We start from the raw sequence: 23346 nt of genomic DNA, 5'->3' as shown, positions 1-23346 counted from the left end.
GGTGCAACCACTCTGGAAATGAGCATGGAGGTTCCTCAAAAAGTTGAAAATAGATCTACCCTATGACCCTGCAATCACACTACTGGGTATTTACCCTAAAGATACAAATGTAGTGAACCGAAGGGGCACATTCACCCGAATGTTTATAGCAGCAAGGTCCACAATAGTCAAACTATGGAAAGAAACTAGATGTCTATCAACAGGTGAATGGATAAAGAAGAGGTGGTATATATATACAATGGAATACTACGCAGCCATTAAAAGAAATGAAATCTTGCCATTTGTGACAACATGGATGGAACTAGAGGGTATTATGCTGAGTGAAATAAGTCAATCAGAGAAATACAAGTATCATATGATCTCCCTGATAGGAAGAATTTGAGAGGCAATGTGAGGGGTTTGGGGATAGGGAAGGAAAAAACGAAACAAGATGAGATTGATAGGGAAACAAACCACAAGAGACTCTTAATCTCAGAAAACAAACTGAAGGTTGCTGGGGTAGGGGGGTTGGAAGAAGGGGAGTGGGGTTATGGACATTGGGGAGGGTATATGCTATGTTGAGTGCTGTGAAGTGTGTAAACCTGGCGATTCACAGACCTGTACCCCTGGGGCTAATAATACATTATATATTAATAAAAAATTTAAAAAATCCTTGACTTGGGAGACACACAACCTAGGCTACTTCTTTAATGAAGGACTCACTGCCAAGATCCTCAGCACAGAAGGTCAACTAAGATCCACAGAATAGAGAATAAAAACTGGGGTTCTCATTCATGTCCGAAGTTTGTAAATATAAATATATTTTTTTGTAATTTTTATCTTCTATATTGTGTTTAGAATACTGTTTTAAGTTTTAGAAACTATTTTCTACATTTAATCTACCTCAAACTCTCTAATAAAACAAGAGTTCACAGAAAAGCCAGTGACTAATATTTTTTTAAGAGTACCTTCCAGAAGGGAGGTAATATTTTTAGATTAAAACACATTGTTTATGCTTGGCTTGGCACATTTTTTATGCTGACCTATAAAAATTGACTATTAAATCAAATTTGTAAATATAACACTCACACTCCACCGATGACACGAATTGATCCAATTCCATGAAAATCCCCATTATTTTTTAAAAACTTTGGGACAGAATCTATGTGTTCACTAAACTCTCTGGCCTGTCCACGGAAGTGAGGTTTTTCATAAATAATAACCTGCAAGATATGAAAGAAAATTAACATGCTTGTATTTTGGAATAGACACAAAACTCATTTACTTAAGTGAAACTAAAGACTCTGACATAGGGATCACTGTCCTTTTTATTAATATTTACAATATAGCATGCTGTCTGATATTCACAAGGAATATGTGAGTTATCATTGTAAAGATAAAATATCTTAATAGCATGTTTCTCTCATAATAACAGTCAAATATGATGCCATTGTTCTGGTGACCCAAATCCTAGGACCATCTCAAAGGGTAAAAGGTCTTATAATGGATGCTTAAATTAACCAAACTTAGCTCACTGTTTGGAATTTAATACAGACCTGCCTTCTGTGAATTTTCCCTATTAGAAAAAAACAATACAAAACAAAACAAAACCCTCTCTACAGAGGTTCTACGGCACAATAAATTATCTACTGGATTGAGAAAACATGGCCGCTTCTTGTAACACTAATTGCTTCTATGGCAGTTGCTATTCACTGATAAAAGATATGTAAATTCCTGAATTTGAAAACAAAACCTTCTAATAAAAAGAAGTGATTGGAAAAATTATGGTTTTTTTTTGGATACTGGGTTCATATATGCGGGGGGTAAGTACAGCGGGAAATCCATTCCTAGCATTTCATTTACTTCAAATTTGAATTGGTACCAATATTTCTCTTCCACCATTTTGGTGCTCTTTACTTCCCAACTATGACCCACCTGCCTTTAGTATGTGGAAGTGACAATGGTGACAACAGCACTCATCTATCCACACTCTATCACCTGGTTCTATTTGTGGCTGATGGCATACATTGTGTACAAACAGCAAAATAAGGCCCCATGCTTAAAAGCACTGAACAAGTTATAGCTTCCCTGTTTCCAAAAATTGATAACATCAAACAAGCTGAAAAAAATACACACTACGGCTCCTATTTTCCAAATTTTAAATTTTCACAGGGTGCTATATTTGAAGTTATATTTAAGACTTTCTACATATGCTGAACCCAATCAGACTAAGAAGCAGTAATTCTTTGATGAGTAAGCCATCACTATATGATAGTTATTTCATTCATATACCTCTACAACCTGTCAAACTGCAAACATCGAAGGAAGACCGAGCCTGTCACACCTGAAGAGCCTAAGACAGGAATCGCTGAGAAAGTGTCAGAGCTAATCCTGTATATTTTAGGTCACTGGTTCGAAACCTTGGCTGCATGTTATTAGAATCACCTGAGGAGCTCTGACCATATCCCAGACCAATACAGGACTAAGTATTTTTTTTTTTTAACTTGGATATATATGACTCCAACAAGGTTACTAAGTCTTAAAAGATTCCACCTATGTGATTAAGAGAATGGTGGTCAGTTCGATCAATTAAGAAGCCTCCAGAAATGGGAGGATTGGAGGAGCTGTGTCTTGTTTTGCAGGACAGGAAAAGGATGGAAGAATCCTTCCCACGCCTGCCTCTGGAAGTGCTATAACCTAGACAAGCAGAGGTCTGTTTGCATCTTTGATCACTGCACTGGTTTTCTTTCCATCTCTTTTCACACACATTTTGTAATTTCATTTCCTTTTCTTTCCCCAAATGTGCTTAAACCTGGTGCCACTACTGCTCCAATTTTCACTGCCTCCCTCGGCTGTTCCCTTCAGATACTTATACTTACAATGTTGTGAGCATTATTCCCAAACGTCTGCTATATACCGCCACTAGAATGTCAAGCTGCCACCTCAATTGCCCCCTCCCCACCTAATCAAAAATCAAACATATCACCTTTCCATCCTGTATTTGGTATTTGCTGTGCTTGACCTCCATCCTTGCACACTGACCCAATTTGCCCTCACAGCATGCATCCTCACTGGCCGTTCTGTGCTGTCACCTCACTCCAACATGCACTAGCTAGATATTATTACCATATATTCAGCTTTTTTTTTTTTTACTTTAAAAAAAAAAGTAAGGCCATCTTTAAGTATTTTGATACTTAAAATCAAAAGTATTTTGATACTTAAGTATTTTGATACTTAAAATCAAAAGTATTTTGATACTTAAGTATTTTGATACTTAAAATCAAAATACTTAAAGCTCAACACTCAAGCTTTTTATCCTGCTATAAAAGTCCATTTTTAAGACTTACCTTTAAGTTCATAGGCATTTCCACTTTTAGTCCACCCTTAAGAAAAGAAATTTTAATATTAGATACAGAAATATTTAGAACACTTGAAAGTAAGTGACATATGTAGGTTATACAAAAAAATCTGATTAGTTCAAGGTTATATGCCAGCCAACTTTAAGTTGTGGTAATTTTTAAAATTTAAGCACAGAACTCTATGGTAGGCAAAACCAAGTCAGACAGCTCATCAATGTAGACGCAGTAAGAAATCTTTAAAATATACTTTCCAGATTAAAACTAGTACAAAAAAGGAAACTGAGCTGTTTGGTCCTTAAGCTCACATGACTGAGTAAAGATTTAAGCCCAAGGCAGATTGTCCCAAGAAACAGAGTGGTGTTGCTAGATTTAAAACATCTCATTTGGCAGAGTAGATTTCCAAACCACTGACTCTGCATTTCCTCCCGACAACTGCTCAGGCTTTCTAAATTAGAGTGCTTCCCCTTCCAAGTTCCATCAACACTTTTTATCATTAACTATCTTTGTGACCTCAAGGTTGTACAGCATAAAAGTAACCCCTTCCTCAACAAAGTAATTCTAGAATTTCCTGTTTTTAATGCTACTCCACACTGTGGTATTTCTTAAAATTTCTTAAGTTTTTCCTAGTTTTTATTTTTTAAAGGCACAGAACAGCCAAAAATGGTTTATCACATAGCTAACATTTATTTGAAGAGTTTGCCCCCAATTAAAAATGTTTGCAACAAAAATACTGTATACACTTATTAACTTTAAGAAAGCAACCAAAAATAAAAAGAAAGCAACCACTGATAGAACTGTCCATTTATTAATAATGCTGAGCTTATCATTCATTACTCTGATGGAAAAGCATAATTAGAAAAGTAGTTTTCAAATAAGCATCAAAAAATTTCAAAACTGTATTCAAAATTTTCACAGAACAATACTTATAAGGAAACTGCACGCATTGTAATAACTCGCAGCACAAAATAAATTCAGATATTTGTTTTCTAGAAAACATTAAATATTTTTACATAGATATTCTCTATTATTCTCTATAATATAGAGGCACAGAAAAATAATGTATAGGTTGCTGATCCAATAGTACACATATTCATTTCTCAGGATAGATGGCATAAGCAATCACCACGGTTATTTTAGATTCATGGGCACTTTGGAAAATGCCAGTTTTTAAATTTGCTTACCATTTGAAGTGGATGCAATGATTTCATTTCTGTGGCAGAAATCTCAAAGAGTCCATGGTCTTCCTCCAGAACTGTAGCTTGCCCCTTAAAATTAATATCTGGGTAGGCAAGCCAACTAAATAAGAAATGAATGGTTTGTTAAAGTATAATAGGAACACTTTAGTCTGGTACTGTAACAGTTAAAAGTATAAAGGGCTATGAAACAAACAAAAACGAAAAGAACAAAACAAAAAAAAAAACAGAAAACCTTCATGGCAGAATCACAACCAGTAAAACACATTTGAAATGACTTCACTAGATAGCATATAACAAGAGTTAATGTATTTTCCAGTACTCATATTCAAACACTTTAAGTCTATTATACATACTCCAAGCAGTACATATTACTTTTCTTAGAATTTTCTAGTATTTAGGAGGTGTGACACCCTTGACTCAAGCAGAATATAACTAGAAGGAAAAAAAAATTCCACTATATATATATATTTTTTTTTAACAGTGGGGCAATCAAAGGTGGGATTCCATAAGGCCTTTTACATCTTTCCCCTCCTCCCCCAATCAAGGCATTTTATATCTTTGACCCACATTTTTAGAATCAATAACCAGTTCAATTGCCTGTTGCAGGAACAGTATCTGAAATGAGATCCCCGAAAGACAGACCTACCTTGTAACTAAATTTGGTAATTACAAACTTATCTCATGGGAAGGGTCAATTATTGGGTCTGCCCACAGTTTTAATCTGTGGTTGGGAGAGATGAAGAAAGATGTCCTATGGTGACCCCCAAATATCTACACCAACCATCATCAAAGCAAATAAAAAAGAATGAAAGACAGAAAAGGAACCCATGTTGAACTGGCATCACAGAGTTGTGATTTGCGCTAATCTGGAACTAAATTAAGACTGAGCTCAGTCATACCCAGAATCTAAAAGATACCTTTGGAGTCAGAAAGGTTTGGTAGCAGACACAGGCTGAAGCAAATCATATAATTTCCTCATTTGTAAAATGTGTCGCTCCACCTACCTTACAGGAATACAACAAACAAAAAAAGCACTGCGTGTCCGTGCTGTGGAGGCACTCAGTAACTACTGGCACCGAGACACCCTTGAAATAGTTCAAGCTCCAGATTTTTAGGCCAGGACATGCTTTTATTTCTCAGTCCCAAAATCTGGTGGATGAAAACATGCATCTATCAAGAACTATGCCTGAGAATCTATCTGCTCCTGTGAGTCCTACATCAGAGACTTAATTGGATCCAAAGGAAGACAGAATCTGTTTTAATCCCTGCAACGGTCTTTCTTGAGTATCCAGGAGCATAAATAAAATAAAAACTTCACAAATATACAGGTCATCCACTGAAATTTGAAGTAAAAAGTTAAGTTTGGCTGTAACAGGGAGAAACGGATACATACACTCCTGACTTCACAGTGAAGGACACAGACTTGGGGATATTCAGCTCTTCCAAATTGGGGACTGCTCGCTGTATATGGATAGGACAACATGCTGGGTCAGCCTGTGGGCAAAGTTCTATCTCTGGGATGCTGCAATCCTGAAAAAAAAAAAAAAAAGAAAAAACTGGCTTTGAAATCATCTGGAGACACACACAATTCAGTATTCTCAATACCCTGGATACACAATTAAAATTATTTTCACTGTTCAGTTGAATTTCTTCACAAAAACACCATGAAGGAAATACTGTTTCACTTCACCAGCTTTTTAAAATGAATTTTTTTCTAAGAAGTTACATTGATAACATGAAAATTATAAATATTATCAATTGAAAAAGTATTACTCATTTTTTCTGCTTTGTTTTTAAAAGTCTTGTTCTATTAAGCAATCAATGTTCAGTTAACAAACTCTGTGAGTGCCAAAAGTCTTTAAGCCTTCCTTCTCAGAAGCATAACAAAGCCATAAGGAGGAAGGGAGTTGAATAAAAGTTGATCTCATGGGGGATATAAAAAATAAATAACAGAGAGGCACACTACTCCCTCAGTGTGTTATCTAATTTACATTGACAAAAGAAGTAGGAATTAGAAGTGAGGGTAAAGGAAATCTGTTTTCCTACTTGTGGGATTCTGTTTATTTTAGAACAAGTTGGTCTGAAGAAGAAAGGCATTATGAAATTTCACCCCATCCTCCATCCCAAATTCACTGCCACCATGTTCCGTCAAACCTTCCCTTAAAATTTCACTTATGTATCTCTCTTTTCTATTCCCACTGTCAAGGCCATTCATCAAGGCTAAGACTTTGATTATAGGCCTGTATCACCAGTCAAGTACTTGCCACACTTTATACAGTTGGGCTTGTTAGAGAACACTACTTTGCTCATGACACTCCTTGGCTCAACACCCAAGCATATCAAATTTACATTTGTTTAAAAAAAAAATTACATTTGTTTGCCTTTTTACAACATGATACCAACCCAGTGACCCTCAGGAACTCCACACACCTCTTCAGCCATACTGGTATCCATACTCTCCCCATCCCCTTCTTTATATGGCTTCTCTTTGTAAATGTTTCCCCCCATTGCAACTAAAGGGAGAATTTTCTATATTCTTACCAATGAAAATCGTCTAATAGTCAAGTTCTAACACAAAAAAGACTTCATCTTTTTCTTAGAGAATCAAAGCTACAATTATTTTTCCCTTCTCTGAAATTACAATGTGTTTCTGTCTGAACACACCAACTCCGTAATCATGAGTGTTTAATTATACAACTCAAACTTTCAGTAGCATAATTCTCACCTAAGAAATTGCAAAATTCAAGTGATTATGCTTTAATGAAACAGGTAAATGTGGTAACAATCAGAGGTGACATTAGGCTGAACAATTGTATTTTTTATTATAATCAGTTTTGCAATTTATAACTGCAATTTTGTGATTTTTTAACCTTCTAAACTGAGTTTTCCTATTAATCATTCTTAATCATTCCTATTAATATGTATAAGCAAATTAATAGATTTTATTTTTAGAAAACTAGTTCTAAAATGCAATACAGTAAAGAGGCACAACCTAAAATATCCTTTAAAGTTTAAAAGTATATATCTGTTTAAAATTTCCTTTCAAAGATAGTCAGGGGCACCTGGGTGGCTCAGTGGGTTAAGCCTTTGTCTTTAGCCCAGGTCATGATCTCAGGGTCCTGGGATCAAGCCCCACATCAGGCTCTCTGCTCAGAGGGGAGCCTGCTTCCCCCTCCCTCTCTCTCTGCCTGCTGCTCTTCCTACTTGTGATCTCTGTTCCTCTGTCAAATAAATAAAACTTAAAAAAAAAAAAAGATAGCCAGAAACATCCACAACAGTCACCCATCAATCTTCAAGGCTTTTGTTCGTTATTAATAATAGAGTTCTAGTAACAGTATTTAAAATGCTTCCATATTAATGTTCCCCCAGGGATGGTAGGCACAGTAACAGAATACTTACACAAGTTAGTTTCCTCTGCATTGTGTTATACAAACAATGCATGGGTGGTGTGCTTTAAAAGGGAAAAAGCTAAAAGGCAATTGAGTCTGCCACAATGCAGAAGGAAACAGCATAATGGAAAAAAGTATAATGATGGCTAAAAAATGGAAAATAAACAAAAATAAGAATGTTTATGTCCTCAGCCAGAGTATCCGTTTTTTCTCTAGTTAACTAAAAAAAATTTCACCAGTTAAGTTTTATCTTCTTCAGGGTGGCTATTCTCAAAGAAATAATGTCTCTTGAAAGACTTGCCTAATTCTTGATAGACCGGGGCAGTAAACACTAACAACTGAAGGATACTTTATAGTAACCTAGCAACAATGAACACTTCATTCTTAGCAGTCTGTATGGCTTCCTCCCCAACTTTTCTAGTCACAATATACTTCACAGATATCTTGATGAAACTTGCAAGCTTAGACTACTAAAGCCTTTGTAGGCATGAAGGCAAAACTACAAAAGAGAAACAGGCAAGAATGGATTATAGTTAACAAAACCAGTAAGAAAATATAATTGACTTTACCTTCCATAAAACACCTTCAGTCCCTGATCTAACAACAGATCTCTCTTCTCAGCAAATTAATGAGGATAAAACCAAAGTAACTTCTGACCATAAGAAAAATGTCATTCCTTTAAAAAAATATTAGCTGCACCATAAACAGTAATTTGCAATATTCACTTCTAATTTTTGAGAAAAGAAATATCCGACTCAAGAATTACTGCAATGCTACCTCACCCCAATTATCTCTGGGAGCAAAGATGGCTCTTGAGCAGAATCTACAACCACTGCTAACTGCTGGCATCCCCCACAGCTCTTCACAGCAAACTGAAGACATGATCAAAAATTATCTTTAGAGAATAATGAAGTTTTGACTACTCAGATTAGAGCAAATGAAAGATGATGAAGCAAGATAAGGTTAGTTCTGGGCTTAGGCCTAGGTGAATTTGAAATGGTAACAGTCCCCATGAAAACGAAGCCATCAATAGGGAGAATTTTGACAAGGCTGGAGAAAGGAAGCGGCTTGATGCCTGACTCTTACTTTGTAAAACGTTTAGAACAATGCTAATGCCTTTTCCATTAGATGCTCAACAGTTTTTCCTTCCTCACTGAAAGTTGCTAGCCTGTCCAAGACATGTGGGCACTCACACTGCGATTAAAAAATGACTCCAAGAACAAACACTGGAAGAAGGAAAGAATACAAGCAACACTTATTCTTTCTTTTAATGTAGTCTAAGCAAATAGCAGGTGTGCAAATACCCATTTATATATCCATTTTCAACAGACTGAGTCTTTTGCTTGATTTTATTGTAGGTGGATTTCTGGGTGGTGAGAAGGTTGCTATTTTCAACAACTTATCTTTTTCCCCCACTGGGCTTGGCATGATGCCTGACATTCAGAAGAACAGCACAAAACCGTAAGTTACTTAAATCTTAGAACATTCTACCTACAAATTATTCATATTAATTTCTAGTGAGTTAGCTAATTAAATGAGACTCAAATGCTCCTTGCTGAGCTGCACTGCTCAGTTACATTTTTCAGTGAAAATGAACATTGCCCTCAACACTGTGGCCTTCTATCCCCTTGTAGTACCACCAACCTTCACTTCTGCATCTAACACAGGCGGCTCTGCCAAGAACTTGCTCACATTTCCCACCCACCTAACCCGTGTTTACTTTCTCGAGATTCCAATCATGTGTCACCTCCTCCAAGTGAGGTACCCCTTTTTTGTGCACCCCGAGGGCCCTGCAGAACATTTTTACTTCATATGGTTATGTGATTCAGCTGCCCTTCCCCTCAACTTTAAGCGATCTGGAGTATGAGATCATATCTCACTTGTATTTCCATTCCTCATGCCTATCACAGTGCTGGGCCCAAAAGCAGAACACAAATTTATGAAGACACAGGCTTGTTTGCAGTTTTCCAGGAAGGATAAATCCACATAAAATACATGCATAGGGCTCCCTGCTCAGCTTGGAGCCTGCTTCTCCCTCTCCCTCTGCCCCTACCTCTGCTCATGCTCACTCCTGCTTACGCTCTCTCTCACACGCACTCTCTCGGACACAGTAAGTAAATCTTACAAAAAGTAAAAAATATATATCTGTGACTGTCATATTCATAACTGTAGTAAACCATGTGCTGTTTTCTTGCTAAGGGAACTCTTAAGAATATACTGGGAAAATTCTGTCCCTATTTGAGATCTTTCCTAATCACTAATTCACCTCTCCCCTAAACCACCACAGCACTTCCCATGAAATGTTTTATTATACTGGGAGACCTTCCTCATGCAAGTATTAAATGATATTTTCTAAACAGAAAATAAAAAAGCAATATACCTACCCTTTGTTTCGCCACTCTTCCTTCTCTTTTTTTTCCCCGTAACACTCATCACTCACACACATACTCACTCTCTCTCTCTCTCCCCCCCTACACTCAGGAGAGATTACTAAAAAAAAAAAAAAAAAATATATATATATATATATATATATATATGTAATATATATATATATATATATATATATATGTAACAGTTTAAATTATCATTCACTCTAATACTTCATATGTATAAATTCAAAAGATCATCATCAATAAAATAAAAATTAGTAAAACTACCAAAAATATTAGCAATCACTTCTAAACACTGCTAGGCCAAAGTATAGCTTTACTACATGACAAACGAAACAATACAGAAATTAGGGGAAAATCAATGATCATGCTACCTTTAAGACACGTTTGATAGAACCCAATACAAAGTCTCTCTGTGGATGCTTTCTGTTCTGAAGGATCCAGTCACGATTTAACACTTTTTCCCCTTCTTCCAGCACACATTTCTGACCCTGGAAATGTGGCTTCTCATATAAAATCCAGCTGAGAAAAACAAAAAAGCATGATTATTTATAATTAATTTTCTAAGAAATGAGGCATAAAACAAATGATACTTAGACCACAGACTATCTCACCTACCTAACTTTTAAAACCTGAGCTATTTTCCACCATTAGCATATAATTCTATTTGAAACAATGATATATACTAATTTAAGTAAAGACAAATAGCATAAGAATAAAAGGACATACAACTTGGAAATATTCCTGAACATAACCTATGCCTACCCATATAAAAGGACACATGCACTTTCTAGATGGTATATAAACAAACCAATACATTTCTATTAAAACAGCAGCTTAACAATTCCAAATTTTAAATGAAAGCACATGTATCCCATTTTATTACATGAAGACAACACTACATCCTATCATATACATCATGAATATTGATCAGTGAGTAACTGAGACACTGGACAAAGAAATCTTGGCTCCAGCCTATCCAAGGATAATGGTTGATTGAGGTTTCCCCTTATTTTTATACCACACAAAGAATCCTTCATTTCTTGACTATGTCAGCTATACAAATGACCCTAAGTATGTGCCCTTCACATTCCTTAGCATCCCACAAATTTTGAACTCATTTTCAAAGCTATGCTTCCTTCAACTCACGCCTTTAACTCAACTTGCCAAATCTATCCTGCTAACAGCATAGTTTCGGAATGGTATTGATTGTATATAATATATATACTAGGTCTTGTTACATATAGCTGGCTTTAAGCACTGAGAACAACCTATATTTTCTGTCACCGTAGATAAAAAGAACAATTAAATTATAAAGCAGTAATAAGATTTCAAAATATTCTGTCAAAAACTAGACAAAAGGGGATGTGACTTCAATAAAAAATTAAAAACACATAAACAGTAAGAAAACAGACTTAGTTGGGGGGAACAGGCTACAAAATTTTAAAAGCTCTCTTACCAGCCCCTTACAACTTTTATCAGTACCCCATTCGGAAAGGACCATGATGTAGCATCAGGAATACTACAGTAGATCTCTTGCTTATATTTACTTCCATGGAGATCATAGATAACCATCTGCAACATACAGTAAGCAGGCACAATAACTAATTTTAAGAATGCATTTAAAATTTCAAAATGTCCTAGAATGTAGAAAATAAAAGATCCTAAATATATAAAGAAATTTTTTTAGATGTTAAATCTGTGAGTAAAATAATCCCTTTTAAAGTCAGTTATGGGCATCTGTGTGGCTCAGTTGGTTAAGCATCTGCCTTCAGCTCAGGTCATGATCCCAGGATCCTGGGATGGAGCCCCATGTCAGGCTTCATCAAATACATACATACATACATACATACATATCTCAAAAAAATAAAAACTTTTAAAAAGTCAGTTAAAAGTATTTAACCTCCTCAAATCTGAAAGTAATCTTACTTTTTTTTTTTTTTAAGTGAACTCTATACCCAGCGTGGGGCTTGAGGTGACAATCGTGAGATCAAGAGTCGCATGCCTCCCAACTGAGCCAGCCAGATGCCCCTAAAATAACCGCACTCTTCATATTTTATCTCTGTCTATAAGAAACTTACACTTACTGGGGCACGTGGGTGGCTCAGTCATTTAAGTATCTGCCTTCAGCTCAGGTCATGATCTCAGAGTCCTGGGACTGAGTCCCACATCGGGCCCCTTGCTCAGCGGTGTCTGGTTCTCCCTCTCCCTCTCTGTCCCTCATGCTCTCTCATGCACTCTCTCTCAAGTAAATAAAATCTTTAAAAAGAAAACCAAACAAACAAGAAAAGAAACTTAGGCTTACCTTCCCAGGTCTTGGGTTACACCTTAAAATTTGTTTGTTAATATTCTGTAATAATAAAAAAGTGTAAGAAGGAAGCCTTAAGAAGCATCAACAGAAAGTTGTATATAGTTCAGTTTCTTAGCAGTCACAAATTTAATTTATCACATATATACTTAGGGGCCATTAAATGCAAAGCACACCTCTAGGTTCTACAAGGGCTGTCAGGGCAAATATAAAGAAAAATAATGTGTTGTTTGTGCCCTCAAGAAGCTTAGAGATACAAAGGGGGAAACAAATCACATTCACATGACTCTTCTAAGTGAAGGGTTAAGTTAAACTACAGGTAAAACACAAAAAAGATACCAAGTGATGGCGATAAAGGGAAATGGCACCATCATAGAGGTCAGACGATAGCACAGAGAGGGGCCCAAAGCTTGTCTGAGCAAGTGATATGGAGAAGACCTTGAAAAACAGTATTTCAATAAGCAAAGCAATGTGCCAGGCTGGGGTCAGGAGTAGAAGGAAAAAAGCTTCCATGAAGAGAACATATTGAGGAAAAGTACAGTGATAGGAAACCCATGGTGCATGACCAGAGCATGAGACAAGGCTGGACAAAGAGGACCTGGGTGTGCTGTAATGCTGTGAAGATGTTCCACGTGACTTGGTAGGTGATGGGGAATCATTAAAAAAACACTTCTTCAAATCGCACCCTTTCTTTCAAAAAGACTTTGCCTTGCATGCTACTGGTTGAAAGGAAAGTCCCACATTAAGTGCATATTCTATGTTAGACTTTAAATATTTCTAAGGCAAAGAATACATATAGCTGGATTTCAAGGCATTCCCCAACTATAATGCTTAGCTTTTTCTTTGAATTAGGCTGCTTATTGCCCTACTTTGTATGAACAACATGAGCAATTACAGTGAGAGGATACTGTGAGGCTGTCACTTAAATATTTTAAAATATTATGAAATATCTTACTGAGATACATAGGCTCAATGGTTCCAGTCGCAAATTCCCCATATATAGTGCCTTCAGAAATTCGAAATGTTGTCACTTAAATTAGCTTGAAAACTAAATATTAACAAAGAATTAGGAAATAACGTGCTTCACCCTATCCTCTTAAATTCTGACTAGACAAATTTGTTTTCTCAATTTAACAGTCCAGCTAAAATAAAGGAGTTATGACACACTTTGATTAAAGGATAAAGTAACCTCTGATATATTTTTAAAACAATCTTTACACAACCTCAAAACACTAATTTTCTTAATAAGCTTTCATATCATTTCATGACCGAAAGCACTACCTCACTAGGTAACTAGTTAACTACCTCACTAGTTAATAATCAAAATAACTTACCTCTGTGAACGGGCTTAATCTTCCTGAGATGTCCTGAGCTTGGAAATATTTTGACACTGGTTCCTGAAAAATCCCACCAAATCGGGCTCCTTTCTCTGCGGAATGGGTTTTAGAAGTCTGCAAATACTGATGATAAGCACTCTTTAAAGAAGAATGTAGTTTGGAAGTAAGGTCAGATTTTTGTAGAAATGAAGTCTTTTCTGGCCACAGACCAACTTGCAGGGTGGAGGTAGTAGGTTCATTTGACATTACATATGAATTCTTAGAAATTCCAGTCCTTTCCTGGCTATCATCTGGGTAAAATGCGATGGAAGGGTCTGGCAGTTTGAAGGTTTCCTTCCTCCTAGCTCTCAGGCTTCCTTTATGTAATGGCTCCTCCTCCTCCTCCTCTTCTTCCTCCTCCTCTTCCTCTACTCCCTGTCTGTCTTCATCAAAATTCATCTTTAAACGCTCTGATACTGACTGGAGAAGGGATAAAACAGAAGAGGGCTGGCTTGCACTCTCTCTTGATTTTGTGGAGCCATGGTGACCAGGAGAGACTTCGCTGGACAGAATGTCCTCCTGAGAACTGTCATCTTCATAAATGGGAGACAAAGCTAAGGGATAAATTTTGTACCTTTTGGCCTCCACTGATAAGAATGACTCTGAACTATCACTATCAGATGTCTCACCTAATTTAGTATCCTTTTCAAAATGATGGACGAGGTCAGTTCTGCTCTCAGACCTCTCACATGCAAAAACAGGCACGCCATCAGCGGATGTCTCAGGCAACAAGACCGAGTGTGTTCTTCTTACTTCTGCAGTAGCACACCTTTCCTCATCTTGAAGGGGTTCTTCATATAGTATAGTAAAGGAAGAATTTTCTTGTTCATCCTGAGAAACAAAGGCTAATTTAGATTCTTCTTTTTCACCACTATAATTATCATCTCTTATTTGATTAGCTACTGCAGTAACAGATAATCTTCTGTCTAGCTTCCCTATGGTACTCTCGGGTTGAAAATCTGGCGTTGCTAAAGCTGGGTAGCCTTCATAATCCTTACTTAATGTCGGTGATTCATATCCCCTGAAATAGGAGGAGGCAAGTCTGTTGTCACACACTATCAAGCCTTCCTTTCTCTCAGGGGGATCTCTCTCCTTTTCCCCAACACTCTGTCCACCAGACTCTTGCGGGGTTTCTTCAGCTTCATATATGGGAGGCATGGCCTCTGCTTGTGTAATAGGCAATTCCAGATCTGTTCCGTATGTTTTCTGAATGTTTATCATTGTGGATAACACTTTGTGTTTCCTGAGAGCCTCATCAGAATCTTGTGGAGATAGTCTTTCCATTTCTCTTGGAGAGGGCATGGACACCATCATGCCGAGAATCTCTTTAGCCTCTCTCTTACATGGTTTTTCCATTTCTAAGGAGGCAGGGGCTGCTGCCTTGTGTGCTTCTTCCACTTCTATCATTTCAGTTTTCCTAATACCCTCTCCAGCATCCTTCTGATAAGGTATTTCCAATACAGGTCTTACAGTCTTTCCAGTGATGCCTTCGACATCTTTTTCATAGATATTTACCACTTCTAACATAATGGGCATAACCTCAGCTTTGTCCATATCCCCTTCAGCATCCCTTAGGTAAGTATCTTCCATTTCTAATCCAACAGGTATCACCTCAGTCTCAATATCCCCTTCAGCATCCTCTGGGTAAATATCCTCCATTTCTAATGTGGCAGGTATCAATTCAGTCTTTTCAGTAATCCCCTCAAAGTCTTTTTGGTAGATATCTTCCATTTCTGACATAACCGCTGTAATCCCAGTCTTGCCAACATCACCTTCAGCATGCTTTTGGTAAATATTTCCCATTTCTAATCCAACAGGTGTCACCTCAGTCTTTACAATATCCCCTTCAGCATCCTTTTGGTAAATATTTTCCATCTCTAATGTGGGAAGTATCATTTCAGTCTTTCCCGTAATTACCTCAGCATCTTTTCGGTAGAGATTTTTCACTTCTGAAATAACAGGCAGCATGTCAGTTTTGCCAAGATCACCTTCAATATCTCTCTTTTTATAAGCTTTTTTCATTCCTAAAATGGCAGGTAATCCCTCAGTTTTTTCAATCCCTACTTGGTATCTCTCTCTCACTGTAAGAATGTCAGCTATTGGCTCAGTTTTTGTGATATGCAATTCAGCCTCCTTTTCATATGCTCTTCCCATCTCTGACACAGGAGGGATTGCCTCATATTTCATAATATTCAACTCAGCATCCTTTTTGTTTGTTTCTCCCAGTTCTAACATGGAAGGTCTAAGCTCCATTCTCCCCATATTTACTTCAATATCTTTCTTGTGTACTTTCCCTACTTCTGATGTAAGGAGTGTGCTTTTATTACTGTGTCCCAGTGAGCTTTTTTCAGATATACACACAAGACTATCAGACAAACTGCTTTTGGATGTCCCGGGTACATGAAGGTCATCATTTGCAAATGGAGGCCATTTGAAATTTAATACAAGAGTCCTTGTATTCTCTGTCCCAGTGTTGTGATTATCCACACACTCTATTTCCACTTTCTCTTTAGAGTCCTCTTTGAAAAATAAATGTGTTTTTACCTTATTATCTAACCCTGTATGGCATGTGTCTTCCACTAGCAAAACAGTATCTGATTTCAGCAAATTTCTACTATCAGACTGTTCAGCTCCATTTCCAGAAAAAGGGGACTTTTGGTAGAGAACAATTTCTCTTCCTTTAGCTGACTCTGGGTCATTAACTAGGTCACTTACGGAGAAGAACCTACCTAATACTTTATTTTCACTAATTTCACATGTGCCTTGATTTACTGCCTGTTCGGACACCAAGAACTCCCTTAATGTATCGTGTGGCTTAACATTATCACTGTTCAGAATTTTTGAAGTATTATCCTGAAGTTCAGAATCCCAGGTATCCTTAGTATCTTCAAAAGGATCATTTGTCAAATTTTCTTGGGCTGAATAAATAATCTCATTGACTAATTCCCTAGCTTGATCTTCTAACAAACAAGATAAATTCATTCTATCAGAATCAAAAAGGAGACTCTTCTCACCAGCTGTAGGTGAAACACAGACCTTTTCTTCCCCTTGGACAGCTGACCTGCTTTCCATACCCTGCTCTTCCAAATGCTCTGTCAATTGGGTCCCTGTCAGTGTCCCTTCTGATGGGTTATTCTCAGGGAGGTCTTCTTTCGGAGTACCTGGATTCATTACGCCGTCTGTGGCTATATGCTCCTGGCAGGTAGCAACTATGTGTTTAGATTTTAATTCTTCCCTGACAGAGGTAAAAATTTCACTAATCAATGTATCAGCCTTTTTTAGTAAACCACTTTTGAGGTCCAAAAGTTGGTCATGTGCTCTCCTCCTTGCTTCTATGTGCTCAGTAGATGCTTCAGAACACTGCTGGCTTGAGCTGTTAACTGACGTTAAAGCCCCAGCAACTGCTCCACTCTCTGCTTCCGTGGGATTGTCAAATTGGGCAGCAGTTGGGAAATCAAGAGATCCCTTCCCAGTAGGATTCCCAAAATGTTTCTGAAATGGGGTCACTTCTGACCCTGTTGGGACAGGTGTTTCCAATTCCAAATAAGAGCTCTTAGGGTACAGCAGGTTAGTTAAAGAGGCACCTTCATGTGTGGCATCCATGGTAACTTTTATAGAACTGAAATTATTTGGGGGATTATGTGAACTTAAAACCACGCTTTCTTCAGAGGTACTGGAGGAAGACATGCTATCAATACTATCACTTAGGAAATGAGGATTCGCTTTCTTTCTATGAAATAAGGCTTTCTTTTCTGATTTCAACACAGGAGCATTATGAAAGTGTGAACCCTCAGATGCAAAGGCATTTTTTTCTGAACTTTTATCAGAATCCAGAAAAGGTGAATTTACTTTTGTGCTGTCAGTTTCTTCGAATTGTGGGGAAGCACTAGTTAGGCTGAGTTTTGCCATTTCTGAGAAACCAGACATCTTTCTAGTCCCACAAATATCTGAAGATTGATGAATTACACAAGCACTAGCTTCATAATTCTGTGCCATTTGCCTAGTGACTTTTTCTTTAGGAACAAGAGGTAAAATCTCAAACGTATTACTTTTGGGAAAAGCAGGAAGATAAACTATGGCTTCTGCCTCTGTTTCCTGAATACCTTGGTATTTGGAGGCAGGAAGAGAAACTTCAGTTTGACAATTCTCTTCAGGGCCAGAAAATGAATACTTCTCTTTGCCCTCTTTATGGTCCATCAATTGAAAACTTTTGCTCTGTTCAACCTCTTGGGAACTTAATTTCAATAAAACAAGCTTTCCTGGAAGATCTGTAACTTCAAATGGAGAAGAAGTTTTATCCTGAGAAATGTCTCTGGGCTCTGTTTGGGAAACAGCTATCTTGGAGAGGGCTACAGTGTTCCCTCTTCCAGAATGCAGCTCAATAGGAACACTGTTTTGACCATCAACTTCCACTTTTGATAAAATGTTGGCAATGTTAGGTTTGGTTTCCAAGGAAAGAGAATGAGACTTCTCTATAGTGCTCTTACTTGGTCTTGTGTTGGAAAGCATCAATTCTGCTTTAGTAGGGTCTTGAAATGAAATGGAACTGTGGTCCTCAAAGAAGCTTTCAGACTCCAATCTCGAGTCTACTCTAGTTACATGAACGTCTCTGGCTTTAAGATCTAGTAGAAACTGACCTTTTTCGCCTTCAGGAAGAACGTCCTTGGATTCTAGAGCTGCAGAGGCATGCTTAAGATGAAGGCAAGCAGGAAGACTCTTCCCATCTGCTGCCTCAGCATGATTTGCCACATAACACTGACACTGACCGGGCTGAATGGAAATACCAACAACGTTGACATCCCCTGTTTCAGGGAGCACAGAAGAACATTCGTCTTTTAAAACAGGAATATCTAATTTGCTTGGAACTCTGGAAACAAAGGTAGGAGATGAAATACCTAAATCTGATTTTTTACAATCAAGGGTAAGAGATGTTCTGACACCAGCAGATGCTTTGGCTTGTTGAAGACTCTCAGAATCAAGAAGAGATTCTGAAATGTGCTTTCGGGTAGGTTCAAGACCCAGTTCAGGTGCTATTTTACTTTCTAAGCATGCTACAATGGCTGATTCACTGATCTGTTTTACAGAAGCAGGGCTGTTTTGATTTAATCTAACCACGTGAGACATTTTGCCATGTGGCCAAAAATCAGGCTTTTTGGCTTCTGTTACAAATGACTGGTCAGTATCTTTGGGTAATGGCTCAATTCTATCTTTTAGAGCTTTTACGAGACTTGAAGCTGTGGGTTCACCAACCAAGGTGCTTTCTGTTTCTTGTTTGATTCTTCTAGCAACCAGTTTTTTCTGTGAGTCTTGGGCACACAATCTGTCTCCTTCATTTACAGGTTCTGTCACAGCACGTCTCTGAAGAGTGGGGATACTGGCGTGATTGGCAGCCTGCTCTGCTGAGTTGTCTGCGGTTTGCTTGTCAGAACACTTACTCTCTGGCAACTGTGGATCTTCAAGCCTAATTGATTTATTTGAATTTGGCAGATCTGTACTTCCCTGTTTGGTAGTGTTGCTCCCATCAGATTTCCTATAAGAGAAGTCAGAAACAGCAGGGCTCACAGGCTCAACATGTTCTCTTTGCACCAAGGTCCCATCACTCATCACCGAGCTGGCTTCCTTCACTGGAGTTTCTGTTACCCCCTGAAAATCTGAACTGGAAGGAATTTTACTACCGTTACTTCCTGTAAACAACACTGAACATAATACCAAATTTCTGTCAGTCTGAGAAACTGGTGCACCACTTAAATGGTGCTGTGAGTCAGATTCTGTAACAGGGGAGCTGGAGTTAGTCCCAGAAGAAGGGGATGACCTACTTCTCACAGGTCCCCCAGGATCATTTTTATTTAAAACATCCTTAGAAAAAGCAGTATTGGGCAATTCTGGGTTGTTTGTCAGATGGCTTTCCATGTTAAGATTTATTTCACTACAATCAGAGTCTTCTAAAAGGCCTTCGAACAAATGTCCTTTCACAGATACATCTGTGCTAGCTGATGACAATGACGATGTCATCCTTGCCTCTGTCTCGCTTCCAGGACCAATATGGATGCTTGTACTAGAGTCAGAACTTTCACTTTCTCTGTCCGAGGGAGTCACAGTTTCCAATGCAGTCTGGTGCTTCAAATATTTCCTGATTTGTCTGGGGCCTCGATATGTTGCATACGTTACTGAAGGCCTCTCTGGTTTGCCATCCAGTTGTCTGTAAAAAGCAACAGCACAATAGTATCAGGAAATATATTTAGTAACACTTAGTAGTAATCCTAGAAAGTGTGGGAAAGTCTATCTTTCCAATTACTCCAACTTTTAATATGTATTAATTGGAGGAGGAGATCCTAAAATGTTTTAGGTTAAACCTGTCTTTGTTAAAAATAATAATAATAATAAAGATTTGACAAGCAGCATGTGAATGTCAAGGCAGCATGCATGTCTGAGCTCCTTAGAACCTTTCCCCCTTACCTGATTGTACATCTCTCTCACTGTGGTTAATGGAGAGAATGTGGACTGACAAGTCCAAGGCTTGGGCTTTAGTTATAATCTCAAAGCAGTGCTTCACTGGAAGGAACCACACTGCCTGTATGTCTCATGCTGGCAAGTTCATGGATACAAATTTCTCCACCATATCAGAGGATCATAGTAAGCTTCTCTTCCTTTACTCTTAGATGTGAATTTAAACGGCAACTTTGAGCACACAGGGAGAGAACTTTTAAAGGAAAACAACTGGTGAGATGTGTAGCCCATGTCAAGCACTCAGTATACATTAATGATGGTTAACTCAATGAGAGAATTGCCTTAAAAATCCTCTCATGTTAAGGTCTTCAAATATTTGATCAGTGTAGTGAGTATTAAAAACTGCTTGGGTAAGTGCAGGGATTTCTGGAAAAAGTTCTGTACTACTTCTCAGAGCCAACACAAAGTTCCTTGGCTCTCAGCATCCCACTTGCTTTGAAGAATCTGTCTCTGGAGTGTTCATGCTATCTGATGCTGCCTACTAACCCTTTATACATACCATTCTCTCCCCTTCAATTCCAGTCTGAGAGAGAAACTCTAGCATCTTCTACAAGTTCACAAGTTATCTCCAGAGCATACCTATCCCAGGGGCCCTTTCCTAACAGGGCAGTTAGCTTCTGATCTGTGGGTGCAAAGAACCTTGAGCACAGCATTTGCCATATTAAATTATAAAGATCTAGGCACTTATTAATTTTCCCCCTGCTCACCTGGTGGCTATTTGAAGGAAGGCACAGTGTCTTAATCATCTTTATATTTTTAAATGCCCCCTACAAAATCAGGGAAACATGGGTAATAACTTTCTGTGAATTAACGAATGACTAAATAAAGCAATGACAGTAAATAACAGTAAATTCTTAGTTTGCAATTCATTCCAGACGGTCTTAATTATAACAGAAGACATAAAAGTGTTTTAAATTCTGAACTCTAGTTTCATTTTAGTGTCTTGACTCTAACGATGAATGGCAGAAAAATTTGATGTTCTAATTTTTTCAGATTAAACATATAATTAACAAAACATGATAGAATCCATGTGAATAAGTAATCCACTTACCAGTATCCCAGTATCTAAAATAATACATTTTCTCCCCAACTTTAAAGCAGCAATGTCAAGAACACTAGACTTGTCTACATGATAAAAGAGAAAGTAAACCTCCTTTGACACAATGTCAAATTTTCATCAACTGTGCCTCGTAAATATGTCTTGAATTTTAGCTGAAATAATGTATTTCAATCTATTTAATTGCTGGCCCCTCAAATACTGTGACACCATTGTAAAACTTTGTATGGTAATATGCACGTTTTTACTGTCCATCAGAAAGCATCTGAAGGAGAGGTACAGAGAAAGGCTTTGCCTTACAAAAGTGGTTTTAGCTTCAGCATGTGTTAAGGTAGATCAAAGACTGTTATAAAACAAACTCAAAAGTAAATAAGGTAACTGTCTATGGAAATACGTAAAAAGAGAAAAACCTATGTAGGTAAATTAATGTTACTGGTGAAATCTGGTATCAAACTGTACTAATTATTCAGAAAATACAAAAGCCTTCAGAACAACATATGAAGATCCAGAAGCCTGAATAAATTACAAGAAATTTTACTGTTTGGTGAGTTTTTCTCTCAAAGCTTTAATATTTTATACTTACAACCAACTTCCAACAGGCTGCAGTATTTTTTTCCTCAAAGGACTGATAAAATAAAAATGTCTACACAAAGAAATATATATTAATGTCCAAGGAAACAGGAAATGAGATAGGAATCAGAATTTTATTCTAGGAACCTTAGTTCTCTTACTATCAACTCCCTCCTGAAAACACCTCAACACATTTTATCCTGCACCAATCCAATAATGCACCTTTTCATCTAAAAGGCCTTCCAATAAAATAAACCAAACAGAAAAACCCATTAAATTTCAACTCCCTCTAATAATGCCTTTTGGTAGTTTTGGAGTCCTTTCAGGGGTGAGGGAAATCATTTTTCCATTTTTTAGGACTTGCTGGGTAGTTTCAACGGAAGTGATTGATTTATACAAACTAGTTTAAATATCTAACTAGATAATCTCCTGCAGTATCTGGGTGGAAATGTTATATGATTGTAACTATATTATGCTCTGTTTATACTCAACAACTATATTATCATGATTAAAGTACTGAGCATCAAAGTTTCAAGCTTAGCTTCATATACTATAATTAGTTCTCTCAGGTACTGATGACCTGTACTCCCTCTTTTTAAAAGGTTAGTCATGCCAATGTAGTCTATTTTCTACACCATTCTTTCCCAGGATGCAGTTGAGTCTCCATAATTGAGTAGTATTAAGAATATAAAACTGTTCTTTTATTGCCATTTTCTCTGGTAAATAAACTGGAAATGTCAAAAACATGCAACTTTAAAAATAGACTGAAGATGGAAAATTTAAAAAGATTTTCATAAGCTGAAAATAATATTTAGAGAATATAGAGAAAAGGGAGTATTAATTTCATGTATTATGTAAACTGTGTATGGGACCTACAGTTCATCCCATATAACCAAAGGTATGTGATCCTAACATAGTAAGAACAAAGTAAAACAGGCTCTCTACTCCTCCCCCCTTGACAGAGAGTAATGTCTTCTTGTGCAATGCCAGCTGCATTCCCAAGACAGCAGGGTGAAGGTCAAGTCTCAGATGGACTGGAGTCTGATATCCAGGGCTGCTTTAACTCTGGCAAGGTGGATACCATTGCCACCAATGACTCTTTCATTGACCTCAACTCTATGATCTATATATTCTGGTATGATTCCACCCATGTCAAACTCAATGGCACACTTAAGGCTGAGAACAGGAAACTCGGCATCAATGGAAAGTCCATCG

The 23346-nt window shown here is 37.5% G+C and overlaps 1 protein-coding gene across 2 annotated transcripts in view; it reads right to left on the bottom strand.

Moving 5' to 3' along the window:
• CRYBG3 (crystallin beta-gamma domain containing 3) overlaps positions 1-23346 on the bottom strand; it is a 110567-nt gene that overhangs the window by 49008 nt on the left and 38213 nt on the right. For both annotated transcript variants that reach the window (XM_004772999.3, XM_013046117.2), the window contains 8 exons: positions 13956-20196; positions 12619-12663; positions 11773-11888; positions 10688-10835; positions 5928-6064; positions 4520-4634; positions 3327-3362; positions 1069-1202 (listed from right to left, as the gene is read on the bottom strand). In XM_004772999.3, the coding sequence (XP_004773056.1) occupies positions 1069-1202; positions 3327-3362; positions 4520-4634; positions 5928-6064; positions 10688-10835; positions 11773-11888; positions 12619-12663; positions 13956-20196 (6972 nt within the window). The remainder of the gene's footprint in view (positions 1-1068; positions 1203-3326; positions 3363-4519; positions 4635-5927; positions 6065-10687; positions 10836-11772; positions 11889-12618; positions 12664-13955; positions 20197-23346) is intronic.

The sequence above is a fragment of the Mustela putorius genome, unplaced genomic scaffold (genome assembly GCF_011764305.1).
Source record: "Mustela putorius furo isolate JIRA1106 unplaced genomic scaffold, ASM1176430v1.1 tig00003834_pilon_pilon_pilon, whole genome shotgun sequence".
NCBI lineage: Eukaryota > Metazoa > Chordata > Mammalia > Carnivora > Mustelidae > Mustela > Mustela putorius.
The sequence above is the reverse complement of the archived record's forward strand: the minus strand, read 5'-3'. Positions and strand labels throughout refer to the sequence as shown.